This window comes from Canis aureus, chromosome 16 (genome assembly GCF_053574225.1).
Source record: "Canis aureus isolate CA01 chromosome 16, VMU_Caureus_v.1.0, whole genome shotgun sequence".
Classification (NCBI taxonomy): domain Eukaryota; kingdom Metazoa; phylum Chordata; class Mammalia; order Carnivora; family Canidae; genus Canis; species Canis aureus.
In genome coordinates, this window is record NC_135626.1 from 51,584,819 (window position 1) to 51,611,902 (window position 27,084).

The 27,084-nt window shown below is 41.3% G+C and overlaps 2 protein-coding genes and 1 pseudogene across 17 annotated transcripts in view; 2 read left to right on the top strand and 1 right to left on the bottom strand.

The window, feature by feature from the left end:
• Positions 1-196: 196 nt before the first annotated feature.
• On the top strand, positions 197-3,692 carry LOC144286913 (GTP:AMP phosphotransferase AK3, mitochondrial pseudogene; annotated as a pseudogene).
• Positions 2,609-27,084, bottom strand: part of LOC144286242 (uncharacterized) — a 156,406-nt gene continuing 131,930 nt past the window's right edge. Inside the window, exons 8-10 of the mRNA XM_077852448.1 lie at positions 22,831-22,948; positions 20,649-20,753; positions 2,609-13,117 (exon numbers count right to left, since the gene is read on the bottom strand). The gene's annotated coding sequence lies outside the window, so the exon portion shown is untranslated. The remainder of the gene's footprint in view (positions 13,118-20,648; positions 20,754-22,830; positions 22,949-27,084) is intronic.
• The window catches only part of LOC144286911 (uncharacterized), an 89,790-nt gene continuing 67,762 nt past the window's right edge, over positions 5,057-27,084 (top strand). For 8 of the 16 annotated variants that reach the window (XM_077854053.1, XM_077854049.1, XM_077854058.1 and 5 more), the window contains exons 1-5: positions 5,057-11,193; positions 13,962-14,033; positions 17,423-17,494; positions 22,101-22,172; positions 22,870-22,950. In XM_077854053.1, coding sequence (XP_077710179.1) covers positions 5,636-11,193; positions 13,962-14,033; positions 17,423-17,494; positions 22,101-22,172; positions 22,870-22,950 — 5,855 coding nt within the window. In that variant the 5' untranslated portion in view covers positions 5,057-5,635. The remainder of the gene's footprint in view (positions 11,194-13,961; positions 14,034-17,422; positions 17,495-22,100; positions 22,173-22,869; positions 22,951-27,084) is intronic. The other 8 variants (XM_077854047.1, XM_077854056.1, XM_077854059.1 and 5 more) reach the window with 6 other exon arrangements.

The window sequence follows — 27,084 nt, forward strand, 5'->3', positions numbered from 1 at the left end:
CTCTGGATTCTCTCCCTCTCCTTCTGCCCCTCCCCCTACCAGTGCCCTCACATACATTCTCTCTCTCTCTCTCTCAAATCTTTTTAAAAACTGAGATAGAGACTTCCGGGAGCGCCCGGGCGCCGCGCCCGCCCCCTGCGCGCAGCGCTGTCCGCCCGCCGCCCCGCACGGCGCAGCCCCGCGAGCGCGCAGCCAGGCCGGAGCCCCCGCGCCCCGGCTCCCGGCGGCCATGGGGGCGTCCGCGCGGCTGCTGCGCGCCGTGATCATGGGGGCGCCGGGCTCCGGCAAGGGCACCGTGTCGTCGCGCATCACCAAGCACCTCGCGCTGAAGCACCTCTCCAGCGGGGACCTGCTCCGGGACAACATGCTTCGGGGCACAGAAATTGGTGTGTTAGCCAAGACTTTCATTGACCAAGGGAAGCTCATCCCGGATGGTGTCATGACTCGGCTGGCCCTTCATGAGCTGAAAAACCTCACCCAATATAGCTGGCTATTGGATGGTTTTCCAAGGACACTTCCACAGGCAGAAGCCCTGGACGGAGCTTATCAGATAGACACAGTGATTAATCTGAACGTGCCCTTTGAAGTCATTAAGCAGCGTCTCACCGCGCGCTGGATTCATCCGGCCAGCGGCCGAGTCTACAACATCGAATTCAACCCTCCCAAAGCCGTGGGCATTGATGACCTGACAGGGGAGCCTCTCATTCAGCGGGATGATGACAAGCCAGAGACGGTTGTCAAGAGACTCAAGGCTTATGAAGTCCAAACACAGCCGGTCCTGGAATATTACCGGAAAAAGGGAGTATTGGAAACCTTCTCTGGAACAGAAACCAACAAGATCTGGCCCCATGTGTATGCTTTCCTACAAACAAAAGTTCCACAAATAAACCAGAAAGCATCGGTTACTCCATGAGGAAAAGTGTACATCACCAGTAAGATGAGCAGAGACTCCTCACCTGTGCATTTAGAAGCTCCGTGTTCTGAGACTGGCATGTATGAATTCTTTGAAAATTATATTAGTTTCACTTCTACTGATTTCATTCTGGAAATTAAGAATGGGCCAAATGAGTCCGATACTAAGATTCATCTTTTTGTCTACCCAGGGTATCTTCTATGGGTATGTAATTTAAAAACATCAGATGTCCTAATTAAAAGAGCAATTGGTAGTAATATTAACTTTTGTTCAGAAGACTTAAGTGGTTGATAAAAAATTTTCTTATTCTTTGGAGAAGCTAAAAACATTTCCATGTCACTCGGTAAAGTAGCTCATCAGAGAAATGTGTTGTAGACTGATGCCAAAACCCAGCATCGTTAGCACTGTGGTACATGGTTTTGTGAAACACTATCAAATTCTAGAAAACAAGCAACCAGATATGCAGATTAGTTTCAGGATGCAAATTCACTGTTGCCTTTACAGTAAGAAACTTAAAAACTTAACCGTATATACTGTATTTATTATGTCATAAACAAACTTTCAGTTTATTCAGAATTTTCAGTCTGCTATAAAATTGTGTTAAATTAGCATATAGGAAAATATTACTTTCCTGTGACAGGTTTTGAGAACATGTGTATTGAAAAAAATGATTTATTAGAAATTGACATTGGAAGTTCTTACAAAAGCAGTGAGGTTGAATTATCAACAGAAAATGTAATTAGTCTTGTGTTTTCAGATTATTGCTCAGGTTAGAAGTATAAGTATGTGCTTTAGGATCTACTTGCCAGTTTCTCTTTTTGATCACTATGTAAAATCTGCTGTGATGAGTGACAAAATACAAGAAGAAAAGCAAACCCATGGCCCTACATAAAAGCAAGCATACTGGGTCCTCAGGAAGTAGAAATAGATCAGCTATGCCTGGGGAGAATTTCCCTGACATGCTTAACAATCATAATTAGTAAACAATCAATTAGTAAACTAATCAAATTAGTAGCAATTAAAAGGATTTACATGAGAGGTTAAAAAGGACCAGGAAGGTAACTGAGTTTGTTGAAGGACTTTATTCCTAGTGAAAGCAGCGGGCAGCTGCTGGCTTTCCCTGCCACCGTCAGCAGGGCAAGAACTCCACCTGTGTGTGTAGCCTGAGTAAGTAGCCCTTTAAAAGCGAAGAGAATTTGATTTCTTCGTAGGGCAACAAGGATGCGTGCTTATGTCCTGTGGCCTGGCAGGAAGAGTGGGGCGATGAGAGGTGGATGAAAAAATCAGCTACATCTTCAGTGGGATATTTACTCTTACTTGGTGCTAAATCAGATGCAACGAGTCCTGGTACAACCTGTTATGAACTGCCTTTGAACACCGGCCTGTTATCCCAGGCACTCAAAATATAAATGCCAGCAAGTGGTTCTTCGTGTATTTTTGTGGGAAAAAACTTTTCTTTTGATTTTTAAAAATTCAATGTTGATCTTTCAGAATGGACCAAGGCTTTTTTTAAAAAGGATTGCAGGACACATTTAATTCTTTACAAAACTTTCTGTAATGCCTTATTTGAATGTATTATGTGCTTTCTAAAACTGTGGTGAACTACTAAGCTTATGAATATTACTGGCTTTCCTGGCATACATGACTCTTAATGTACTACAATAAAATTAAATTCTAGAACAAAAAAAAAAAAAAAAAAACTGAGATAGAGGGATCCCTGGGTGGCGCAGCGGTTTGGCGCCTGCCTTTGGCCCGGGGCGCGATCCTGGAGACCTGGGATCGAATCCCACGTCGGGCTCCCGGCGCATGGAGCCTGCTTCTCCCTCTGCCTGTGTCTCTGTCTCTCTCTCTCTCTCTCTCTCTGTGTGACTATCATAAATAAATAAAAATTAAAAAAAAACACTGAGATAGAGGAGTGCCTTGGTGGCTCAGTGAGTTAAGTGTCTGCCTTTAGTTCAGGTCATGATCCCAGGGTCCTGGGATCAAGCCCCACAGTCAGACTCCCTTGTTCAGTGGGGAGTCTGCTTTTATCTCTCCCTCTACCCCTCCCCCTGCTTATGTGCTCACACTCTCTCTCTCCTTCCCTTTCTCTCTCTCTCTCAAATAAAGTCTTTAAAAAAATAGTTATGATAAAAACAGAAGTGTGAGATGAGAAAACTTCTAGGAAAATGCTTTATTTTCTGCTTTTAAATTTCAAAAGAATATCTAATGATGGGTTCTATTATTGTATACAGCAATCTCATTTTTATTTTTTTTATTGGAGTTCAGTTTGCCAACATATAGCATAACACCCAGTACAGCACATTTTAGAACAAGAAAAACTCTGAATTGATCCTCGTTAACTTTATTACAGAAAGTGGTAAAATAGCTGTGGAATACAGACAGTGTGAAGAGATTACAGATGCCAGAACCCAAGAGGAGCTACATGATTTAATTCAAGCACCTGGTTATTAAAGCTCAAGGGTTCCACAGCTATACTATACTATACTATAACCATAATTTAAAGCAACTGACAGGATTTGGAAGACTATAGTTAGCTCTGTCATCTTTTGGGAAATGTGAAACTCTGAAACTGCTTTTGAGTGCAGGGAATTTCTGGGGCTTTTCTTGAAGTCTTGGCCCTTGGCTCTGACCCCTTATTTGAAATTTGGAGAGCCAATTGCATCAGAGTGCTCCTATAGTTGTGGACATAGAAGAGGACACAGCCTTTTAGCGCTCCCCTCAAACAGAATCTCAGGGACTTGGGAACAGAGTAACTATGGCCTTAAGTGAGATGATGCTACAGCATTTGAAAACCTTTATGTGCATTGGGACACCTGAGTGACTCAGTGGTTGAGCATCTGCCTTGGGTTTGGGGCCTGATCCCAGGGTCCTGAGATGGAGTCCCACATCAGGCTCCCCTCAGGGCTCTGTGTGGCTCTCATGAATAAATAAAATATTTTTTTAATTGTCTTTCAAATAAGGTATATTACCCAGATATCAGTATCGCATAGACATCTTGTATGAAATATTTTGTTGAAGAACTTTTCTGTAACCCTAACCCTGAATTAGGGATTAAGTTGACAAAGTAATTTCTAAAATAAAATGCCAATGTTCTATATATTGAATGTTAAAAAAAAATAAATAATAGGAGCAAAGAATGTGTTTCATGTCATTAAGAACTTAATTTGGGGCTAGAATTCTGATTATTTAACTAACTCCGAAGTTGCAACATTTGTTTTGAAGGGAAGAGAGTAGAGAATGAAAAGATGGTTACTTTCTGAAAAAGCATTTGAAGTTTTGTCTGTGCAAAAATTCTTCTAATTCAATTTAAATCAAGCCAGTCAAGGAAATTTCAGACTTATCCAAGTTTACACTTTAAGAAGTCTAGCTTCCTGTGAAATGTGAGAGAAAGAGATTCAGTATTGATGCTATAGATTTCAGAAACCTGACTCTAACAACAGATCCATTCCTAAATAAGACCAGTTATGGAATTAGTTCCATTTAAAAACCATAGTATGTGCTAGACACTGGGAATAGGATAAAATCCGTTCTCTCCAACAGCCCTGGCGGCGCAGCGGGTTAGTGCGGCCTGCAGCCCAGGGTGTGATCCTGGAGACCCGGATCGAGTTCCGCGTCGGGCTCCCTGCATGGAGCCTGCTTCTTCCTCAGCCTGTGTCTCTGCCTCTGTCTCTCTGAATAAATAAATCCTTGAAAGCAAAGCAAAACAAAAACCTACGTTCTCCAGAGCTTGTGCCAGCCCATAAACACGGACTAAAATGAAAGAGATTATAGAAAGGACAGTGAAGGAAGTAAACGGGGCGCTAGTTACAGTATTTCCAGAAAGTTTAACATGCTGACCTCAACATTTTAAGTGCCTTCTCCATGCGTGCACACAGGGTAGACCTCAAGGTTACTTGTTCTAGATTGACAGGTGTGTTGAGTGTAGGTGGGACGCGGAAGTTTTCCATCCTAATGTAAACGGAGGGCTAGTCCCTTGGTTTCAGACTCTCACTCCCAGAATGAATTGCTCACCTCTCCCCTCCCCCCATGCCCCCAAGCCCCTCCCACAGGAGTTTGGAGCCATCGCTGATTCAGTGGTAGGTAGCCTCCTCCTAACACAGTAGTGAATTAAAACTCAGACATGCGTATTGAGAACTTAGAGGAGTCTACGGCCATACCACCCTGAACGCGCCCGATCTCGTCTGATCTCGGAAGCTAAGCAGGGTCGGGCCTGGTTAGTACTCGGATGGGAGAACTTAGAGGAAATGGCAACATTCAGAGTAACCGTGAAGTGTGCTCCCCTCCCCACTGTCCCTGTGCTTATTCTTCAGGTCAGCCTCTTTTCTTAGAAGCAGTACAGCCAGGGGGAGGAGGAATGTGTCTCGGATTTAAGCTTTGAAGAGGACAAGTTCGATCCGCCAGAAGTGGACTAGCATTTTGAATCTCCCGGGACGCCAGGTCTTCTGCTTCCTGGGGAAACTGCTCCACACCCCGACCCTACACCTCAGAGCGGCTGGAGTCTGGGTCCTTGCAGACTCCAGCAGCCCAAATCCTTCCCTGTAGCTCGGCGGGAGGTAGTGGTGGCCTTTGCAGGGGAAGGGAGGCTTGGCCTGGGGATTCTGGGGAAGAGGCTTGAACCAGGGGCTTCGGAGCCCAGCCGCACCCCAGCTGTGCCAAGCTCACAAAGGTGGTAAATAAAGGGTGGGACGCAGGCGGGGGAGGGGCGCGCAGTTGCTAACAATGGGGGCGTCACCGGGCTCCCTGAACATTTCGGTTTCTCTGGCGAGACCGAGCGCCCCACTGGCTTGGGTCTCTGCTCCGCAGAGTATCATGTCCAGGCTTTGCCTCTCCCTTTTTTTTATTTTTACCTGGCAACCGTCGTGGTTGTTGGGCCAGGCAGCTCCGCTTCCCGCGTGGGCCCGTCGGACCTCCGGCCCTCGGAGATCCCCGGAACCCCCGGAACCCCCGGAACCCTGGTCTTCGCACTCTTCTGAACTCCTGCATGAATCGCTCCAGGCACTTACCCACCCCGCAGAGGCGGGGGGGGGCTTTAATAACTTGAGGTCCTCTGCTCCAGCCCAGATATCGGCCCCGCCTAAGCAGTTGACTGAGACTTTGGTTCCATTCCTGGACACGGATTCAAATGGTGAGCTGCCCCCAGAGACAGATCAGTATCTGAATGACAAGCCAACCCTGCACGAAAGGCTCTTACAAGTGGTTCCAGCGTTGGGTGATGAGAATCAGGCCATAGTTCTACCTCCTCCACTCAAAAGTAAGATGAAAACTGGAGATGAGCCAGAAGATCACCAGTCATTGGAAATACTTGCTCCACCTCTGGACAGTCAGGGTTTAAACCAAAGAAAGTTTTTTGTTTCATCCCCAAACCTGGACAAAGATCTAGTTCAGCATCGAAGGCTTGCCAAAGTTGTTATTGGAACTCCAAACCAATTTGCAAATAAAGAGCTCCTAGAACAACTGCAGGACGATTATTCAGATTCTGGTATGGATATCATATACCCTGAGGAAAACCGACCAATGGATTTCCCAGGGGGACCAGATCAACCCCCAGAGCTCCCTGAGGAGCTTGAAATTTCTTCACTCCTGCAGGAGACCCCTGCAGGACCTCTCCAGTCCACTGTAGAGGAACCTGAACCTTTTGTGCCTGGAGTGGAGGCCCAGGCCAAGCATCCAGAGTCCCCTGAAGAGACAGAAACACCTCCACTTCTTCAGGACGCTCTATCTCAGCCTCCAGAGATCCTTAAGGAAGCTGGAAATTCTGTAAGCCCACAGGAGGCCCCAGCTGAACCTTCAAGTACCCCTGAAGTCCAACAGGAAGCCTCAGCTCAACCTACAGAGGCACCTGAGGAAGTAGAACCTTGGACCCCTCAGGAGGCCCCAGCTCAGCCACCAGAGGAGAAGGTACCACCTCAGGAGGTAAATGTGCCATCTCTGAGTCAGAATGAAGCTCAGCGGCCAAAATTACACAATGTCACTGTTAAACCTGTAGATTTGGCACTTACTGTAACTGTGACTCAGCCTCCACAGCACCCCAAGAAGGCTGAGCCTGCAATCCTGCAAGAACAACCAGCTCAGCCACCAGAGCTGTCTTTGGGGGAGGTGGAACCTATTCCAACCCAGCAGGAGCACCCAGCTCAACCTCTAGAGCATCATGAGGTGAAAGTTGCACCTCCAGGTCACCATCAGGTTCAACAGTTAAACCTGCCCAATATCACTGTTAAACCTGCAGGCGTGCAGGTTACTGTAACACCAGAACCCACTACAGAGGTGGGACCTTTGCCAGTTCAACGTGAGTCTGTCACTCAGCCCTCTGTGCCCCTTAATGTGGAACCTTTTGCAACCCAGCATGAAGCCCCAACTCTGCCTCCACAGTCCCCTGAGGAGAATGAACATTTGTCATTTCAACAGGAGACTCCAACTGAGTCCCCAGAATCTCCCACACAGGAGAAACCTCCAACACAGCAGGAGACCCCTGTTCAGACCCCTGGAGAGGTTAAACCTTCCACAACCCAGCAGGACACCCTGGCTCAGGATTCACAGGCTCCTGAGGAGGGTGAATCACCTTCAACCCAGGAGGAGGCCCTGGCTCAACTTCCAGGGACTCAGGAAGAGAAGGAACCTTCTCCACCCCAGCAGGAGGCCCCTGCTGAGCTTCCACAAATCCCTGAGGAGGGTGAACCTTCCTCAATACAGGAGGAGAGCCAGGATCATCATGCACAGACTCCTGAGAAAGCTAAACCTTCTTCAACCCAGCAGGAGGCCCCAACCCAGTATCCACAGGCCTCTGAGGAGGGAGAACCATCTCCAGCTCAGGAAGAGGCTCCCACTCAATTTCCACAAATTCTTGTGAAGAGTGGGTTTCCAGAACAACATCCAGCCCCTGCTGAAAATGTTGAACCTTATCCAGATCAGCAGGGAGTACCAACACAGACTGGAGATCTTCCTGAAGAAACTGAACTTTCTCCAAGCCAGCAGTGGAGCTCATCTCTGCCTCAGATGCCTGTCGTAGGTGTAGAACCTTCTCCAGTCCAGCCTGAGCACCAGGCTCAGCCTCCAGAGTCCTCTACAGATATTGTAGCTCAGCCTCCAGTACATCATGAGGTGACATCCTCACGTCTAGGTCCTGGTGAAGCTCAGCATCCAATGTTGCCCAATATCACAGCAAAACCTGTAGATCTGGAGGTTTTCATAACTCCAGTGCCCACTAAGTTTGAACATGCTCCAGGGCAGCAGGAGGCCTCTGCTCAAGCTCCAGTTCCCCCTGAGCAGGTTGAATTTTCTCCAGCCCAGTCCGAGCTTCTTTTCCAGTCTCCAGAGACCCTTGAAGATGAATTTCCTCCAGGCCAACAAGAACTCATAGTAAAGACTCCAGACCCTCCTAAGGAGATGGAACCTACTTCAGCCCAACAGGAGGCCCCAGCTGAGCCATCAGAGCCCCATAAGGAGATTGAACCATCTTCAAATGAGTACACAGTCTCAGCTCATTCTCCAGGGCCCACTGAAGACGTCAAGCCTCCAACCCAACCAGAGGTTCCAGCTCAGCCTCCTGTTCCCCAGCAGGTCCCAGCTATATCTCCTGAGCCCCGACAGGAGGTAGAGCCTTCTGCCACACAACAGGAATCCCCAGCCCAGTCTTTAGAACTTGCTGACAAAGTGGAACCTCTTCCAGTCTCTCAAAAGACCCCTTCTCAGCTTCTACAGTTTCCTGAGAAGGTGGAATCCTCTCCAGTCCTGCAAGAAGCTCCATCTCTACCTCTAGAGCCCCTTAAGGAGGTAGAACTTTCTCCAGCCCAACAGGTGGCACAGACTCAGCCTTCAGAGCTCCCTGAGAAGCTAGAGTCATTTCCAATTCTGCAGCAGGCTTCAACTCAGTCTCCAGAGCCCCATCAAGAGTCAGAACCTTCTCCAGCTCAGCCTCCAGAGCCATCTAAGGAGGTTGAACCACAACTTCCAGTCCATAACGAGATGACAGTTCCACCTCAAGGACAAGATCAAGCTCAGCGTTCAAGCTTGCCCAGTGTCACTGCTAAACCTGTTGACTTGGAGTTTACTGTACCTCCAGAGCCTTCTACAACCCTGCAGCAGACTCTAGCTCCTCCAGAGGATCCAGAGGTGACACTTCCACATCCAGAACATGTTGAGGCTCAGAGTCCAAATTTGTCTGAAGTCACAGTTCAACCTTTAGATCTGGAGCTTACCATAACACCAGAACCCATTACAGAGGTTGAAACTTCAACCATGCAAGAGACTCCAGGTCCTCCTTTAGAGCCACCTGACGAGTCTGTAATGCAGCCTCCCATGTATCGGGAGGTGACAGTTCCAACTCCAGGTCAGGATCAAGCTCGGCATCTATTGTTACCCAATGTAACGGTTCAGCCTTTGGACTTGGAGCTTACCCTAACTCCAGAACCCACCACAAAAGTTGAACATTCTACAACCGTGAGTAAAACTACTGTTCCTCCAAAGGACATGGAAGTGACATTTGCACATCAAGAGCAGGTTCAAGCTCAGCATCCAATCTTGACTGAAGTCACAGTTCAGCCTTTGGACCTGGGGCTTACCATAACTTCAGAATTCACTAAGGAGATTGAACTTCCTCAACCTATGCAGGAGACTCCAATCCAGCTTCCAGAGCCACCTAAGGAGGTTACTGTAGCTCAATCTCCAGTATATCAGGAGGAGACCATTCCAACACCAGGTTGGGATCAAATTCAGCATCCATCATCACCCAGTGTAACAGTTCAACCTTTGGACCTGGAGCTTACTGTAAGTCCAGAACCCACTACAGAAGTTGAACATTCTACAGCCCTGAAAAAGACTATAGCTCCTCCAAAAGACGTGGAGGTGACATTTGCACATCTCGAGCAGGTTCTGTCTCGCCGTCCAAACTTGACTAAGGTCACAGTTCAACCTTTGGACCTGGAACTTACCATAACTCCAGCATCCACTACAGAGATTGAACCTTCTCCAACCATGCCTCTAGAGCTGCCTAAGGAACTTGTAGCTCAACCTTCCATATATCAAGAGGCAGCAGTTCCAACGTCAGCTCAGGATCAAGCTCAGCACCTGTGGTCACCAAATGTGACAACACAACCTTTGGCCCTAGAGCTTACCATAAGTCCAAAACCCACTACAGAGGTTGAACAGTCTACAACTCTGCATCAGACTACAGCTCCTCCAAAGGACCTTGAGGTGACATTTCCACCATCAGAGCAGGTTCAGGTTCAGCATTCAACCTTAAATAAAGTCAAAGTTAAACCTTTGGACTTGGGGCTTACCATAACTCCAGAACCTACTACAGAGACCAAACCTTCTCCAACCATGCAAGAGACCCCAACTCAGCCTCCAGAGCCACCTAAGGAGGTTGTAGTTCAATATCCATTCCATCAGGAGGGGACAGTTCCAACCCTAGGTCAGGATCAAGCTCCGTATCCAACTTTACCCAGTGTCACAGTTCATCCTGTGGACATGGGACTTACCATGACTTCAGAACCTACTACCCAGGTTGAAGGTTCTACAACCACCAAGACTACAACTCCCCCTCCAAAGGACCTTGAGATGACGCTTGCGCATCTCGAGCAGATTCAGAGGCAACATCCAAACCTGACTGAAGTCACTGTTCCACCTATGGACCTGGAAATTACTGTAACTGCAGGATCCAATATGGAAGTTGAACCTTCTCCAGCCAGGCAAGAGACCCCAACTCAGCCTCCAGAGCCACCTAAGGAGGTTAAAGTTCAATATCCATTTCATCAGGAAGTGATGAGTCCAACTCCAAGTAAGGGTGAAGTCCAGCATCCAGAATCACCCAGCATCACATTTCATAATGGGGGCTTGGGGCTTACCATTACTCCAGAACCTATTACAGAGGCTAAACATTCTGCAACCACGAAGAAGACTACAGCTCCTTCTCCAGCGGACCTTGAGGTGACACTTGCACATCGAGAGCGTGTTCAGAGTCAACAGCCAAACCTGACTAAAGTCACTGTTCCACCTATGGACTTGGAAATTACTGTAAGTCACCAACCAGAGTCATCTGAGTCGGTTCTCCCCCCAACGACTCAGCCCTCAGTGGTGCATTTTGCAAAATACTTCCCAGAAAAGGCATATACAACTTTCACTGAGCAGCCAGAACAGAGTGTTACCACAAATGTCAACATATGTGAGCTCTGTACCTGCAAAGATGAGACGCTATCGTGTACTGGTTTCAGCCCAAAGCAGAGGCTCCGCAGAGTGCCTGTGCCAGAGCCCAACACGGACAACAACACCTTCACCATCTTGTAAGAATTGCCTTTTCTCATTTGTTCCCTGCCTCCTGCTTGACACAGCAGCCTTTCTTTGAGGTCTTCCTGGGCCTTCGTCATCTCCCCAACCATGTTGACTGACTCTCTCTTTTTACCTTTTCTTTGACAACTGTCCTTATCTTCATTTTCCTGTTTGCTGTGGTTCCCACGTCTGCACTCGTTTACTTGTAATTGTCCTTATTCTTTATCCAGTTTTTTTAGCCCCATGATTTAATCGCTTAACCTCTACTCTCCCATCTTTATAGCAACATGTCCCTCTTTCCATCTCCTTGGTGATATACAAAAAAGTGGTTAAGAGTAGAGATTCCGGAATTAGACTGCCTGGGTTTGAATTGAGTTCTGTCACTTATTAGCTTTTGATTCAATTTCCTTATCTATAAAATGGGGTAATAGTTACTACCTTGTGGGATTATTGTGAGATTTGGTGAGTTAATACATATAAAACACGTTTTCAGTGCCTCACATATATGTGAGTGTTAGCTATTATTTGATTCCTCAGCTATGTTTAGAACTCATCTTTGTCCCTTGGTTTTCTATATACAGCACCCATTTTATGCCCCGCCCAGGACTCAGTACTGTGGCAGCCATGCAAGTATGGCATTGTCTTTAGAATATGAAATAATAGGTGGGAAGAAAGGAAATAGGCATAGAAAGACAGGTGACCTATAATTAAGTACAGACTATAGGTTCTGTAAGTCACCAGAATCTGTAATCAATGGAGTGTAGGGGTCAGAGAAAGCTGCATGGATAAGCTAAAACTTCAGCTGAGATTTAGAGTGGCTATGATTTGTTAAATACAGCAAGAATAGGGAGTATAGTCTAAGCAAAGGCACAGCTGCGAGAATGATCAGGAATTAAGAATTAGCTTAGAAAAAAAAAAGAATTAGCTTAGGAGGGCAGCCCCAGTGGCTCAGCGATTTATTTAACGCTGCGTTCAGCCCAAGGCGTGATCCTGGAGACTCGGGATTAAGTCCCACATCGGCTCCCTCCATGGAGCCTGCTTCTCCCTCTGCCTGTGTCTCTGCCTTTCTCTCTGTGTGTCTGTCATGAATAAATAAATAAAATCTGGAAAAAAAAAGCATTAGCTTAGGAAGCAGTGAAAGATACGGTTATGAATACCCTTGACTATCAGCTAGAAGGGTTTGAAAGTTATGCTGAGATATAGAGAGCCATTGAAAGTTTTCCAGAAAGACATATGTATCACTAAAACAAGAGGATTGTTTTCTATTCCCTATGTAGAGAGATCTAAAGAGGAAAGCTTGATCCAGGGAAACCAGAAAGAATGGTCTAGCAAAAGCTGGGAGTAAAGTGACAAGGGGCCAGAACAGAATGGCTGTGATAGGAGTAGAAAGAAAATCCTGAAAGCATCACAGAGGAAGAAGCAACAAGACTGCGTAACTGCTGAGGGGAGTAGTGGGCAGGGTGCATCCAGAAAAGAGAAAAATCAACTATAACTCTCAGAAATTTCTGTCCCGGATGAGCAGGTGGAAATACAGCAGTTGGGAAGGACAGCCAGTTGGAGGGAGATAAATTCAGGTTTAGGCATCTTTTATCAGGGAACATAAAGCAACCAGAAGGCATTTTGGTTGACTGGAAATGGCCACTAGGCAGATGATGGGCAGATGGCTATCTGTTTTGCCTTATTTCTGACTCCCCTGAAAAAAATGTGTATATAAACGGAATAGGGGGGGGATTCCTGGGTGGCTCAGCGGTTTGGTGCCTGCCTTCGTCCCGGGGCGTGATCCTGGAGTCCAGAGATCGAGTCCTGCGTCGGGCTCCCTGCGTGGAGCCTGCTTCTCCCTCTGCCTGTGTCTCTGCCGCTTCCTCTCTCTCTCTCTCTCTCTCTCTCTGGTCTCTCATGAATAAATAACACCTTAACAAATGAATAGGTAAGTTGTTGCTGAGGGAAGAAGATAAGTTAAAGGTAAGATTCAGTCATATACAGAATTAGTGATTAAAACTGAACTCAGGCATTTCATAGCTTTTTTGAAATACTTGCAATTCATGGATACATTCTCATTTTTTTTTAATGTCACAAGCATATAGGATAAAATGTGAAAATCCCACCCAACCCCCCCTACCACCCATAAGATAACTCCTGTTACCATTTTGGTGTCTGTCCTTCCCATCACTTTCCTTTGCAATTTTCCCCTAATCAGGTAATACTTTTTGTTCCTTGCTCAGTAATTTGTTGCTTTTCCCTATGTAACATGTCTAAGAAATCTCTCCATATTAGTTCCTCTCATTTCTAACTTCTCCTAACAGCTGGACAGATTTCAAAAGAAGTCACTGGGCCAAAGCTTTGGTGTTCCTGGCATAGGATTTCTTTACCTTTGTTTCCTGGCATAGGATTTCTTTACCTTTGTTTTCTTTACCTTTGTTTGATACTTTTTTTTTGCCATTTTTCGGTTCAATTATTTTCTCATTGATTTACAGAAAGAACCATTTTAGACACATAGAGGTGATTTGGAGAAAAATACCATATTCATAAAGTAATTAACTGGCATTATCTATCCAAGAAATTAGACAAATAGGAAGTTCCGGTTCTAAGGAGATGGCTTGTTTACACCAATGGCCCCACATTTCTTTATTAATTGTGCAAACTGGGATGCTGATAGCTATGGATATTAAGAAGCTGGTATTTTCTGCATTTGCATATTCCCCCAAGGTTGCCTATGATTCTTTACTTATTCTGTTCATTCTTTTCCTAACTAGTCAAGGATCTGAACTGTGTTTCTTCACAGAAATTTCCAAGGAAACGCTATTTCTTACATTGAGGAGAATACATGGAAGCCATACCGTTGGACTGAGAAATTGTGAGTATATTTTCTCCGAATACGAATACAAAACACTGCATCCTGAGATCCTTCTTAGTCAAAAATTTTGAAGTCAGTATCTTGGAGGAAAGGTATTTCCCCCTCCATATCCCAAATCAACCTCTATTGATGGCAATTCTATGTTTATCTTGAAAATTGAATTTGACAGGCTCTCTTTAAAATTTAGAGTCAATCTAAACTTATTTTCCATTATATAGGAATACATGATTATATCCTCAATATATAAAAATGAAAGAATAGATAAAGTGAACATCTTCTTTGTGTTCTGATCCCCTACCACTGAGATAGCCACTATCTGGATTTAGTATATATCCTTCCAGATCTTTTTCCATGCATTTGTCTACATACATATTTATAGACAACAAAATAGGTTTGTTGTGGGATTTTCTTACCTTGTTTTTGTTTTTGTTTTTATATAAATGATAACTTCCTACAACTTGATTCTTTTGCTTATGCTTATGCTTATAAATGAATCTTTTGATTCTTTTATCTTATGTCTTAGATTTCTTTTCTTTTAGTGTATAGATAGGGGGTTACCCCATTCATGTATATGCCTGTGTAATATATTCCAAAGTATGAATGTATATAGTAATTCTCATATTGATGAATGTTTAGACTGTGTCCCATTTTCTTGTCACATGCGCTGCTGTAGTGAACTGCCTCAACCATGCATCTTTGTGTATGTGGGCAGGTATTTCTGTAGAATAGATATCTAGAAATGGAATTGTTTGAATAAAGACTATGTAGATGTAAAATTTTAATGGCCCTCAAAAAAGTTGTGCCAACTTATACTCCAACCCATAGACCATGACAGCATTCACATCCTCATACCACCCACTACTGGATATTCTCCATTTCTTGGCTGGTCTGATGCGTGAATAAAAGGGGTCCCATGTGAATTTGAAGTTTTCTGATTACTTGTAAATTTAAATACCTATGTTTACTGAACATTTGTATTTCTTGAGTGAATTTTCTGTCCTTTGCCAATTTTCTGTTATCTTTTATAAAAATTGATCTGTAGAAAAAAGTCAATGTAGACACAAGTGTTTTTAGAAAAAAAAAATATTACAATCAAAGCAATCAACTGGTGTTTTTATGAGAGTTTGGTGTCATATCATTAGTGCAACTTGAGCAGAGAAGTCATAAATGACTCCTGAATTAACAATAAAAGACAGTAATCATAGCAATCTAAAAATAGGGATTATGATCCCTCTAAAGTAGATTTCGCCCCTTAGTCTGATATCTTATTGGTAAGGGAGAAATGCTAGAACTAGGCATTTGTTTTTTATTTTGTGAATTTCTTAAATACTATGTGTAGTTTATATTTCTCCATGATAGTGTCTGACTGGGATATTTTATTTCCCAAACTTATAAGAAAACTGAAAATAATTGTCGCAGAAATAAATAACGTTAATTTTCTTTAGGGAATGGAGGGGGATGGGTGGGCTGTGGACAAGGGTAGTAGAAAAACTTTGCGTTGTGTACTATATACCTTTGGAATTTTGGGCCATGTGAATATATTACATATTTTTAAAAAATGAATTGAAATTAAAAAATTAATTTTTAAAAAGCATGTGTTTGGGAATTTATATACTAGAACACGAATGTGGTAAGTCCTGCAGATGTCTGGTTCAGCTTGAAGGTTATACCTTGTAAGCAGAGGTTCCTAACTATGGATCACTGCTCTCCTGGGGCAGGATTTTAACCTGTTTTTCTATATATCTATTGGATGATATCTGCCAACAGTAGAATGAATAAAGTGTGGAATAGTCATAAAATGGAACACTATTTGTTTGAACCATAAAGCCACATAAGTAATCTCAAATTTTCTGATAGCCACTTAAAAATTAAAAGTAAAAAGAGAGAGATGACATAAATGTTAATATATTTTGTTTAGCTCTTATAGCCAAAATATTATTTCGACATATAATTATTATACCCATTATTAGTAAGATAGTCTATGTTTTATACTGTCTTCAAAATATCCAATATCATTTCTATCATGTAATCAGTATAAAAATTATTGAGAGTTTGTGTTCTTTTTATGTTCTTTTTTCCATAGTAACTCTTTGAAATCTCAATTTGATTGCTAGTCTTTTATCAAGAATACTTGTTCTGTATTTAGATTTCATAAAAATTACAGTTGAAAAAGTAATATCACATACCTACATTGTTGCAAACATATTTAAACATTTTCTAATAACTGTTGAGTATCAGTTTTTTCATTTGTATTTTAAAGTAAAAAAAATTAATTAAATAAAAACTTCAGCTCCTCAGTCACACTAGCCACTCCCAAGTATTCAGTAGCCACATGTAGCTAGACATGCAATAAATACTAGGTATTGAAATGAACCAACCTCAGCTACATGCAACAATATAATGAATTTATAAGATAATATTGAGTGAAAGAAGCAACATAGAAAATAATACCTGTGATTCCATTTATATAAAGTTCAAGAAGCGACAAAACTAAATTATGTTGTTTATGGCTGACATATGATAGGTAAAACTACATTTAAAAAAGCAAGGAAATTTGAGGTCCCTGGGTGGTTCAGTCAGTTAAGTGTCCAACTCTTGACTGGGCTCAGGTCATGATCTCAGGGTCATGGGATAGGGCTCCACACTCAGCCAGGAGTCTGCTGGAGATTCTTTCTCTCCCTCTGCCCCTCTCCCAGCAATTAATCTTTTTAAAAAATTAAAAAAGGCAAAGAAATTATTAAAGTCAGGATAATGGTTACTTCTGGGGAATCAGAGAGAGGGTTGTGATTGGAAGGGGCACACTGAAGCCTTCTGGGATGCTGGCAGGGGTTTTTCTTGATACAAGTGGTGTTTCATGGGTATTTGCTTTATAATTATTAAACTGAATATTTATGTTATGTACACTTGATGTGCATTTTTTTAGTTCTCAAAAAAAATTTTTTTTTTTGGTTGGGGAAAAAACAAATGACTTTACCTATAGTGCTGTATGGGGCTTCCAACATAGAATTTAGAAAAAGAGAGGAGGAAGTGTCAGTTCTGCCAGTATTGTTGTCATCTAAACCAGGGTTCTAGCAGAGACTTTGTGATCCAGAGAGTAGACATTAATATGCATTTTGGTTCAAATAGTGGATGGCTGTGTGTGTGTGTGTGTGTGTGTGTGTGTGTGTGTGTGAGAGAGAGAGAGAGAGAGAGAGAGAGAGGAATAAAGAAAAAAAAAAGGATTTGAGTGGAAACAGCGCAGAGCTCAGTACTCCTAAATTAAAGAAGAATTAGTATATTTAGGTGGCACCATTACACAGGTTTCCCTCCCAAATGGGAGTTAGTCCTGTGTAGTGAATAGTTGTAGTTGTTTTGCATTTTGATGCAGAAATAACCTTTTCATTTTTCAGAATTCTCAGTGAAAATTATTTGACTGAATTACATAAGGACTCATTTGAAGGCCTGCTATCCCTACAGTATTTGTAAGTTAATTAATCACTTATTATGAGTTTTTAGTTATATTATCTGTAAAATAAATATGGGGTTCAAATTAGATAATCACTATAATTTCTTCTAACAATAAATTTCCATCTCTAGCATTAAATATCTCATATGCATTTTCAGTTTTTTAATTCTATAGACAAGATAAAGATAGAAAAAGACCCTTCAGTTATAGAGCAAAAGGGGTAATTAGGTCTGAGCAATTATGGATGCACATATGAACCTGTCTTGTAAGTGTTCATATACCGTGTGCTTACATTTATACTTAATTTATGGCTCATGGATCAAATCATGCTCAGGTCTGTCTTTATACAGCCTGAGTTAAGAATGATTTTTACGTTCTTAAAGGGCTGTAAAAGAGAAAAGAAGAGAAAGAGAAGAATATATGACAGAGACCATATATGGCCTGCAAAGCCCAAAATGTTTACTATCTGGCCTTTACAGAAAAGGTTTGAAAAAGTTGGTTTAGTAAAATGAGAGGAATTAAAATTAACCTCAAATTGTCACCTACAGGACAAGAAAATATAGAACACTTACATTATTTTGAATGCCATTAACCCAGAATGTTTTTAATATTTAATCTAAATTAAACATTTAAATATTAAATATTTAAGCAGGTTAATTATGTAAGCAGTATTATCAAGTACCTATTAAGTTACCAAGAGAGCAGATTAAGGATTTCAGTGGGAATTCTAGCACCAGTATTAAAAATAGATGTTTAAAATGATGGTTAAGGGGTACCTGGCTGGCTCAGTTGATAGAGCAAGTGACTTCGGATCTTGAGGTTGTGGGTGTGAAACCCACATTGGGTATAGAGATTACTTAAGGAAATAAAATCTTTAAAGTAAAATAAAATGATGGTTAAGTATTATGGTTAGAAATGTTTACATTAAGCAAACATATCAGAAATGCCCCTAATTTAACTAATTATAAAATAAAATCTCTCCAGCCTCATTGTCAAGGAGGAAATGCTTCTTTAGTATTTCTAGGTATACATACAGAGATACCATGTTCTTTGCTATAAAGGTTCAATTTTTATCTTTGTCTGTGGCATCCAGAGCTGTGTAAGTCATTAATCCCTATTAATGATGCTCTTGAGCAAATAGAGTCTTCTTGCAAATGTAGAAGGTTTAAGGATAGTGGGTAAAAAAGAGCAAGAGCATGATTAAACACTAAGAATAGTCCTTTAAGTTATCAAACCTTCCAAGTCTTAGGGGACAGCCACTCTTGTATTGGTTTTCTTGGCTACTTCTGTGATCTGGACTCTAAACTTTACAAACACCGTTTGTAGAAAATCAAATGAGATAAACTGCTCAAAGGATTAGGCACTTCATTACTACTACTATGAAATACTTTGTAAGCCAATTATTTTATGTTAGCTGAAGTGTTCTCATTCATTTAAAAAAAAAAAAAAAAGGTCAATCAAAAGCTAATATGACAGGCACTATGCCCAGTATCATAGGCACTCAGATGATTAAGACAGGCTTCCTACCCCTATAGGAACTCATGATCTCACAAGGAAAATAGACAGAAGCTCAAACCATAATGCACTAAGCACTAAGTGGATGACAAAGTGCTGAAGAGGTGCAGAAGAGGGAGCCATAAAGTCATAAAACTACATTTCTTTTTACACAGTCATTTTGTTTCTGCTATTCACTACCCAGCTCTTTATATTTATTTTTTAAATATTTGAGTTTGTTTTATGTCCATGTGTCAATTTTATTTTTTTAATAATAAATTTATTTCTTATTGGTGATCGATTTGCCAACATACAGAATAACACCCAGTGCTCATCCCATCAAGTGCCCCCCTCAGTGCCTGTCACCCATTGACCCCCAACCCCCGCCCTCCTCCCCTTGCACCACCCCTAATTCGTTTCCCATAGTTAGGAGTCTTTATGTTCTGTCTCCCTTTCTGATATTTCCTACCCATTTCTTCTCCCTTCCCTTCTCTTCCCTTTCACTATTATTTATATTCCCCAAATGAATGAGAACATATAATGTTTGTCTTTCTCCGATTGGCTTATTTCACTCAGCATAATACCCTCCAGTTCCATCCACGTTGAAGCAAATGGTGGGTATTTGTCATTTCTAATGGCTGAGTAATATTCCATTGTATACATAAACCACATCGTCTTTATCCATTCATCTTTCGATGGACACCGAGGCTCCTTCCACAGTTTGGCTATTGTGGACATTGCTGCTAGAAACATCGGGGTGCAGGTGTCCCGGCCTTTCATTGCATCTGTATCATTGGGGTAAATCCCCAACAGTGCAATTGCTGGGTTGTAGGGCAGGTTTATTTTTAACTATTTGAGGAACCTCCACACAGTTTTCCAGAGTGGCTACACCATTTCACATTCCCACCAACAGTGTAAGAGAGTTCCCTTTTCTCTGCATCCTCTCCAACATTTGTGGATTCCTGCCTTGTTACTTTTCCCCATCCTCCCTGGTGTGAGGTGGTATCTCATTGTGGTTTTGATTTGTATTTCCCTGATGGCAAGTGATGCAGGGCATTTTCTCATGTGCGTGTTGGCCATGTCTATGTCTTCCTCTGTGAGATTTCTGTTCATGTCTTTTGCCCATTTCATGATTGGATTGTTTGTTTCTTTGGTGCAAATGACGTATCAGATAAAGGGCTAGTTTTCCAGGATCTATAAAGAACTTATTAAACTCAACACGAAAGAAACATGTGTCAGTTTTAAACATGGTAGACAATGCAGATGAACACAACTAGTCCATACTTTCAAGCATTTTATGCTCAGAGGAAAAAGGATGCAAAAATAACTATATTAAAAATAAATTGGAATGCCTGGCTGGCTGAGTTGGTAGAGCATGTGGCTCTTGATCTCAGGGTCATGATTTCAAGCCCCTGGTTGGGTGTGAAGCCTACTTTAAATGTTTTTTTCAAAAGAAGAAGAAGAAATGGATATGGGCAATGAGAGGTATAAATTGGTTTTGGAATACAGATGAGGAAGAAAAGACTTCACATTGGATCAGGGAAGCTATTAGAGCAATGCTGTTTCAACAGGACCTTGAAGAGCTATTGGGTATCATCAGAAAGACATTGTAGGGCGAATAAGCTTACAAAGGAGACTGGGAGAAAGGCAAAATACAGGAAAAATATCTTGAGTACCTGTAGAGTAGGAGATTAGAGCTAGTCTTCTAGGATTTTGAAGGCCGTGGATTAACATGCCACGCTACTGGATTATCACAGCAGTGCTCCAGGACAAGCTTTAAACTGCAATAGAAAAATAAATAAATAAATAATCTGCAACAGAGTCACTTGGAGGGCTTGTCAGAAAATAAGCTCCACCTCCACAGTTACTGATTCCTTCAGTCTATAGAGTAAGGCTGAGAATTTGCATCTTGAGTAAGTGCCCAAGTGATGCTGGCATTCGAGAACCACTTGTGGAGAATTACTCTGGTGACTGTGTGCAGGATGGATTAGAAAGGGAGAGACTAGAGATGGCAATGCCAGTCTGAAGAGTAGGTGGAAAATAAGGGACTAAGCTGGAATCAATGGAAGTCTGAGGGTCAACTATTATCAAGAATGGGTGTTTTCAAATAAAAATCCAGTACTATGTGGTGTTTTTTGTTGTCTCACCACTTGCAACTGAAGCAGTTAATAAATTCATGGAATATTAAGGCAAATGTACAACCAAAAATGAATTTCTATTAACATGATGATATGATTCTGAGTTAGTTCAAATTTATGTATTGATTAGAGGGGTAACTTCCTTTCAATTTAAATGAAAGGATATCTTTTATTTTTTCTGGTATTGAATTGGCCTAGAAAAATAGAACTAAACCAAAAAGGTGTTCCAAAATGAGAATATCCCTTTTAATATTAGAAATTATAATTATAGGGGTGCCCGGTTGGTGCAGTTGGCTGAGCATCGGACTCTTGGTTTTGGCTCAGGTCACAATCTCTGGATCCTGAAATGGAGCCCCCTGTTGGGCTCTGCACTCAGTGAGGAGTCTGCTTGGGATTCTCTCTCCCTCTTCCTCTGCTCCTCCCACTTGTGCATGTGCATGCACACACACTCTCTAATAAATAAATATTTTTTAAAAAGAAATTATAGGGGCAGCCCGAGTGGCTCACCGGTTAAGCGCCACCTTCTGCCCAGGGTGTGATCCTGGAGACCTTGGATCCAGTCCCATGTCAGGCTCCCTGTATGGAGCCTGCTTCTCCCTCTGCCTGTGTCTCTGCCTTTCATTCTCTCTGTGTGTCTATATGAATAAATAAATAAAATCTTTTACAAAATAAAGAAAGAAATTCTATGTGGAGGTCAAAACTTTGAGCTCATAATCTAGAAATTGATGAGGCCTCAAATGTCCTCTAATTAATTCTTCTGCTCTCAGGAAAGATTACTTCCAGAATCTATCAAGAGCTGTAGTTACTTCTTTCATTTATGAAAGTGAGACTCTTTTAAGAGAGATGAGGAGAGTTAGGGGCTCTGGAAGGTTCAAATAACAAGTCCTTAAGTTCAGAGTTTAGGCAAAAGCTGCTTATTCAATACTATCAGCCTACTAGTTAGGTATCTAATAGCTAATTGAGGCAATATTTTCCTTTTACTTTTCCTAGAGATTTATCCTGCAATAAGATACAATCTATTGAAAGACGGACATTTGAACCACTACCTTTTTTGAAGTTTATGTAAGTTACAAATACAAATTTCATTATATTTGGGATTTTTGTTAAACTTAATTGTAAACCTCTTTGCTACAATCATTTTGAAATATGATTGTAATTTTATTAGTAGAAAGCTACTAAAATTATGTAGCGAATCTTTTTTGTCTGTAGCAAAGATTAGTGTAAGAATTATTATACAGATCAGACTGAATCATTCTAGAGAAGTGGTTCTCAACTAGGGTGATTTTGCACCCAGGTGACATTTGAAGTGTCTGGAGACATTTTTGGTTGTCAGACTGTAGATATGCTACTGGCATCTAGTGGGCAGAGGCCAGAGATGGCGCTAAACACCCTATAATGCACAGGACAGCCCCTCTTAAAAAAGAGGATCCAACCATAAATGTCAATAGTGCTGATGTGAAATATTTTTCTAGAGAAATAAAGATTACCTAACACAAGTATTTATTGAGCATTTACAGATTTGTATCTAATGCAACACATGTAGAAACATGAAAATATAAATCTTTCATGCAAATTTTTTAAATTTAAATTTCTAAAAAAATTTTAAAAGGCATATCTTCCATAGCGAGATAGTTTCAGGATATGGAGAGGGTATTGAGATTATGTTTCATCCTATATAAATTGGAATCACTGCCAAAGGATAAATGTTCTGAAAGAATACCTTTTTTCCTTCTTCTTTTGCTTGTGTCTTTTTTTGTAGAAATGTTAGTTGCAATGTACTGACAGAAGTGAGCTTTGGAACATTTCAGGCCTGGCATGGAATGCAGTTTTTACATAAGCTGTAAGTGAAATAGAAAATAAACACATGTAAAAAATAAACAGACAAACAATATGTAAAAACATCATACATTTATTGGTTCAGTGGATGTTAAGCCCAGTATGAACTCTGAAAAGTATGTCTTAAAATCCATTCTTTTTTTTTTTTTTTCAAATGAGGAAACTAAGGTACAAAGAGGCCAAGAGGCTTGTCTATCTCATAAATGGCACTCTCAGCTTTCCCTGTACTCAGCTTTGGTATGGGCAATAAAAGGCCCCAAGCAAATAACACCCAAGTCAACACTATCCTGGGAATCCATGACAATGATGCTTCTCCAATAGGGGCATGGTCCTTCAAATTCCACCTCTGAATTTAACTTTGATTCCTGCTAATGGGCAAAGTTCCTAACTGCTTCAATGCATGCAAAATAAAGCTTCAAAGAACTAAGTGTAGGGGAATTCTCCAGGGAGCAAAAGTGTGGGTGCTTCCTCAGCCATCAGCTTCTTTTAAATGGTAAAGCAGAAAGAACTGCTGAGAACCTGCCACAGGGCACTTCTCTCACCAGTTACCCAGAACATTATTTTTCAAAAAATGTATACCTCTGAGTAAATCATCTGGGGGCCATAAGAACCTTTGAGGTATGGTAAAAGATATTGTTTGTGTTAAGTTGTGTGAAAAATGTTCATGAAATACATTGCTGTAGCATAATTCCATGTGGCTATTTCCTGACTCTTCTTCAATAAGAAGTGTGTTATTCCCTTTCGGCTGGAAAATTCTGTGATTTCCTGGTGATATAAACAAATCATAGTGGGGGATGTTCAATGGCCTGAGGGGGATTTTAGACTCAAGGTGAAGATCTTCCTCTAAACGTGACTTTGGAAAAGATTATCTTACCTGTCTTGTAGTTCAGAAATATTATTTCACACAGTTTATTTTAGGATAGATGAAGGTGTTGAGGGTGTGTCTGGAGCTAGAGGGACAGTTCCTGCAGATGCCTATCTGTTGAAGGCTCCTCTCTCCTCCCATTAATTTGCTGATGCCTAACTTGGAAAAAGACTACAGAGGGTCAGTTTTTTGCTTGCGAACACCCCGGAGAAAAGGCTCATTGGGTTTCTGCACCAGGAGGTTTTGGTGCATCAATATACTGTCTTAAACTCACCATCTTTATTTCTAAGCATGTTATCACACCAAGAGTCTCTTAGAAGAATCTGAATTTCCAAAAAAGAAAGAAAAGAAAGAAAGAAAGAAAGAAAGAAAGAAAGAAAGAAAGAAAGAAAAAAAGAAAAGAAAGAAAGAAAGAAAGAAAGAAAGGAAAGGAAAGAATCTGACTTTCATTATAGTTATATGGGCAACACAAGAAAGAATATGGGGGAATCAGTTGATAAAAATCAATGAATTCATTGAAAAACATTCACTGAGTGCCATGTCCAATACATGTCAACACTGTACTAAGTACTGGGGGTACAAAGAATAAGACAGGGACTGTCCCCAAGAAACTTTCATACTGGAAGGAGAAAGATGTTGACAGGAAAACACACGGGAGCCGTGCGGGCATCCATGCAGCAGGGTAACAAGGTAGGGGGTTGACAAAGTAGGGAACAAACAGGTTGTGGGATAGAAAAGACTCTTAATGGATGAAGCAACAGCTTGTTTGTGTTGAGTTTCTGTGTGCATCTTAAATAACAGAAAAAGGTAATTAAAGAACCAGAGCTAGCCAGTATTGATAATAAATTAATACTCATGTCATGGGACTTGAATACAGCTTCGAAAACTAATTCACAGTTCCTTCTGAAAGATTATCACGATACAGTAAGTGTGTACTGGGGGTTAGGCTCCTTTTTTGTTTGAGGTCAAATTTTTCTAATAGACAAAGCTAGTCTGCTTTAGGAAATCTCTGCCATAGTGAAATATAAACTTCATTGCATTTCTTTCCAAAGGCAAGTTGCCAAGGGAAGATGCCACCCTTTGAATTAGTCATGTTACCTGTGTGACATGTTACCAAGGTGTTTATAAGTTGAAACAATATTTTCTCTGGCATTAAAGAAGTCTGTAAAATGTATAGGCCCTAGCTGAGGTGGATTTATTTTGAACTGACCAAAGCTTTAACTTCAGGGCTCCTCACTTCCATAGGCCCCTTCAAAGGTCTTGAGAGGAGTCCTAGCAATTTTTATATTCATAATGTTGCATGTTTTTATTAGACAGGATTTCCCAAAGTAGATGAGGTTCAGGCCCCACAAGACCTTGATTGACCCTGGGTTTCAGGTAATTATAACTCAGTAAGCTTCTTGAATGAAGCCTCTAAGTTATTGATAAATACTGACTGAACAAGTTAGCAGTGTGGTAAAGTCTATTTTGAATCTGAAATCCACCTCAAAGACATGCCAAGAGCTTATTAATGAGGTACCACCTTTGGAGGTTTTTGTTTTCTTTGGCTTTAATAAGGAGAAGGGAGAAGCAGGCTCCATGCACCGGGAGCCCGATGTGGGATTCGATCCCGGATCTCCATGATCACGCCCTGGGCCAAAGGCAGGCACTAAACCGCTGCTCCACCCAGGGATCCCCAGTTCTTTATTTTTAATTGAGATATAATCCACATAATAGACTATGCAACATTGTAAAGTATACAGTCCAGTGGTATACTTCGATAGACCACAGCCACCCTAATTCCAGGACAGTTTCATCACCCTCCAAAATAAATACCGTACCCATCAGCTGTGACCACCCCCTTCTTCCCTCCTCCCAGGCAACAACTAATTCCCCTTCTGTATCCTAGATTTGCCTCTTCTGGACATTTCATACAAATGAGTGTCTAGCTTCTTTCACATAACTGTTAGCTTCAAAGTTTTTCCATGTTGTAGCATATATACCAGCACTTCATTCTTTTTGAAGGCTGTATAATATTCCCTTACATAGACACATCACCTTTTGTTCATCTGTTCCTCAGTTATTGGACTTTTCAGTTGTTTCCACTTCTGACTATTATTAATAATGCTGCTATGAGTATTCACATACGTGGTTTTGTGTGGACATATGTTTTTAATTCTCTTGGGTACATACCTAGGAGTGGAATTGCTGAGTCACGTAGTAACTCTATGTCTAACCCTTTTGAGGAACTGCCAAACTGTGTTCCACACGTAACTATGCCATTTTATGTTCTCACCAATGTATGAAGATTCCACTTTCCCCATAATCTTGCTACCGCTTATCATTCTCCATCTGATTATAGCCATCTTAGTGAGTATAAAGTAGTATCTTATTATAGCTTTGATTTGTATTTCCCTAATGACTTAAGACATTGAACATCTTTTCATGTGCTTATTGGCCATTTGTGTATTTTCTTTGGAGAAATGTCTCTCTGAATCCTTTGCCCATTTAAAAGTTCAATTATTAGTCTTTTTATTGAGTTGTAAGAGTTCTTTATGTGTTCTGGATATTCTGGATACTAGACTTTTATCAGACATATGATTTGCAAATATTTTCTCCCATTCTGTGAGTGGTCTTTTACTTTCTTGATAATGTCCTTTGAAGCACAAAAATCTGTTTAATTTTTTATAAAGTCCAATTTGTCTATTTTTCCTTTTATTATTTGTGCTTTTGGTGGCATGTCTAAGAAACTCTTGCCTAATCCAAGGTCATAAAGATTTCTAAGAGTTTTTATAGCTTGAGCACTTCCATTTAGGTTAATCCATTTTGAGTTAATTTTTATATATAGAATGAAGTGTAGGAATCCTTATTTTGTATATGAATATATAGTTGTCCCAGCTCCATTCGAAAAGACTAGTCTTCCCACTTTGAATTGCTTTGGCACTCTTGTTGAAAATCAGCCAACTATAAATGTGAGGATTTATTCCTGGACTGTCAGTTCTGTTCCATTGGTTTATATGTCTATCCTTTTTTTTAAAATCTTCAGCCTCAGTTTATTCACTTTTAATTTACAGAACATCAGAGATTTACATTGTTTTCCAGTGTTAGCATTTTTATTTTTATTTTTTTAAATAATAAATTTACTTTTTATTGGTGTTCAATTTGCCAACATACAGAATAACACCCAGTGCTCATCCCGTCAAGTGCTCCACTCAGTGCCCATCACCCATTCACCCCCACCCCCCGCCCTCCTCCCCTTCCACCACCCCTAGTTTGTTTCCCAGAGTTAGGAGT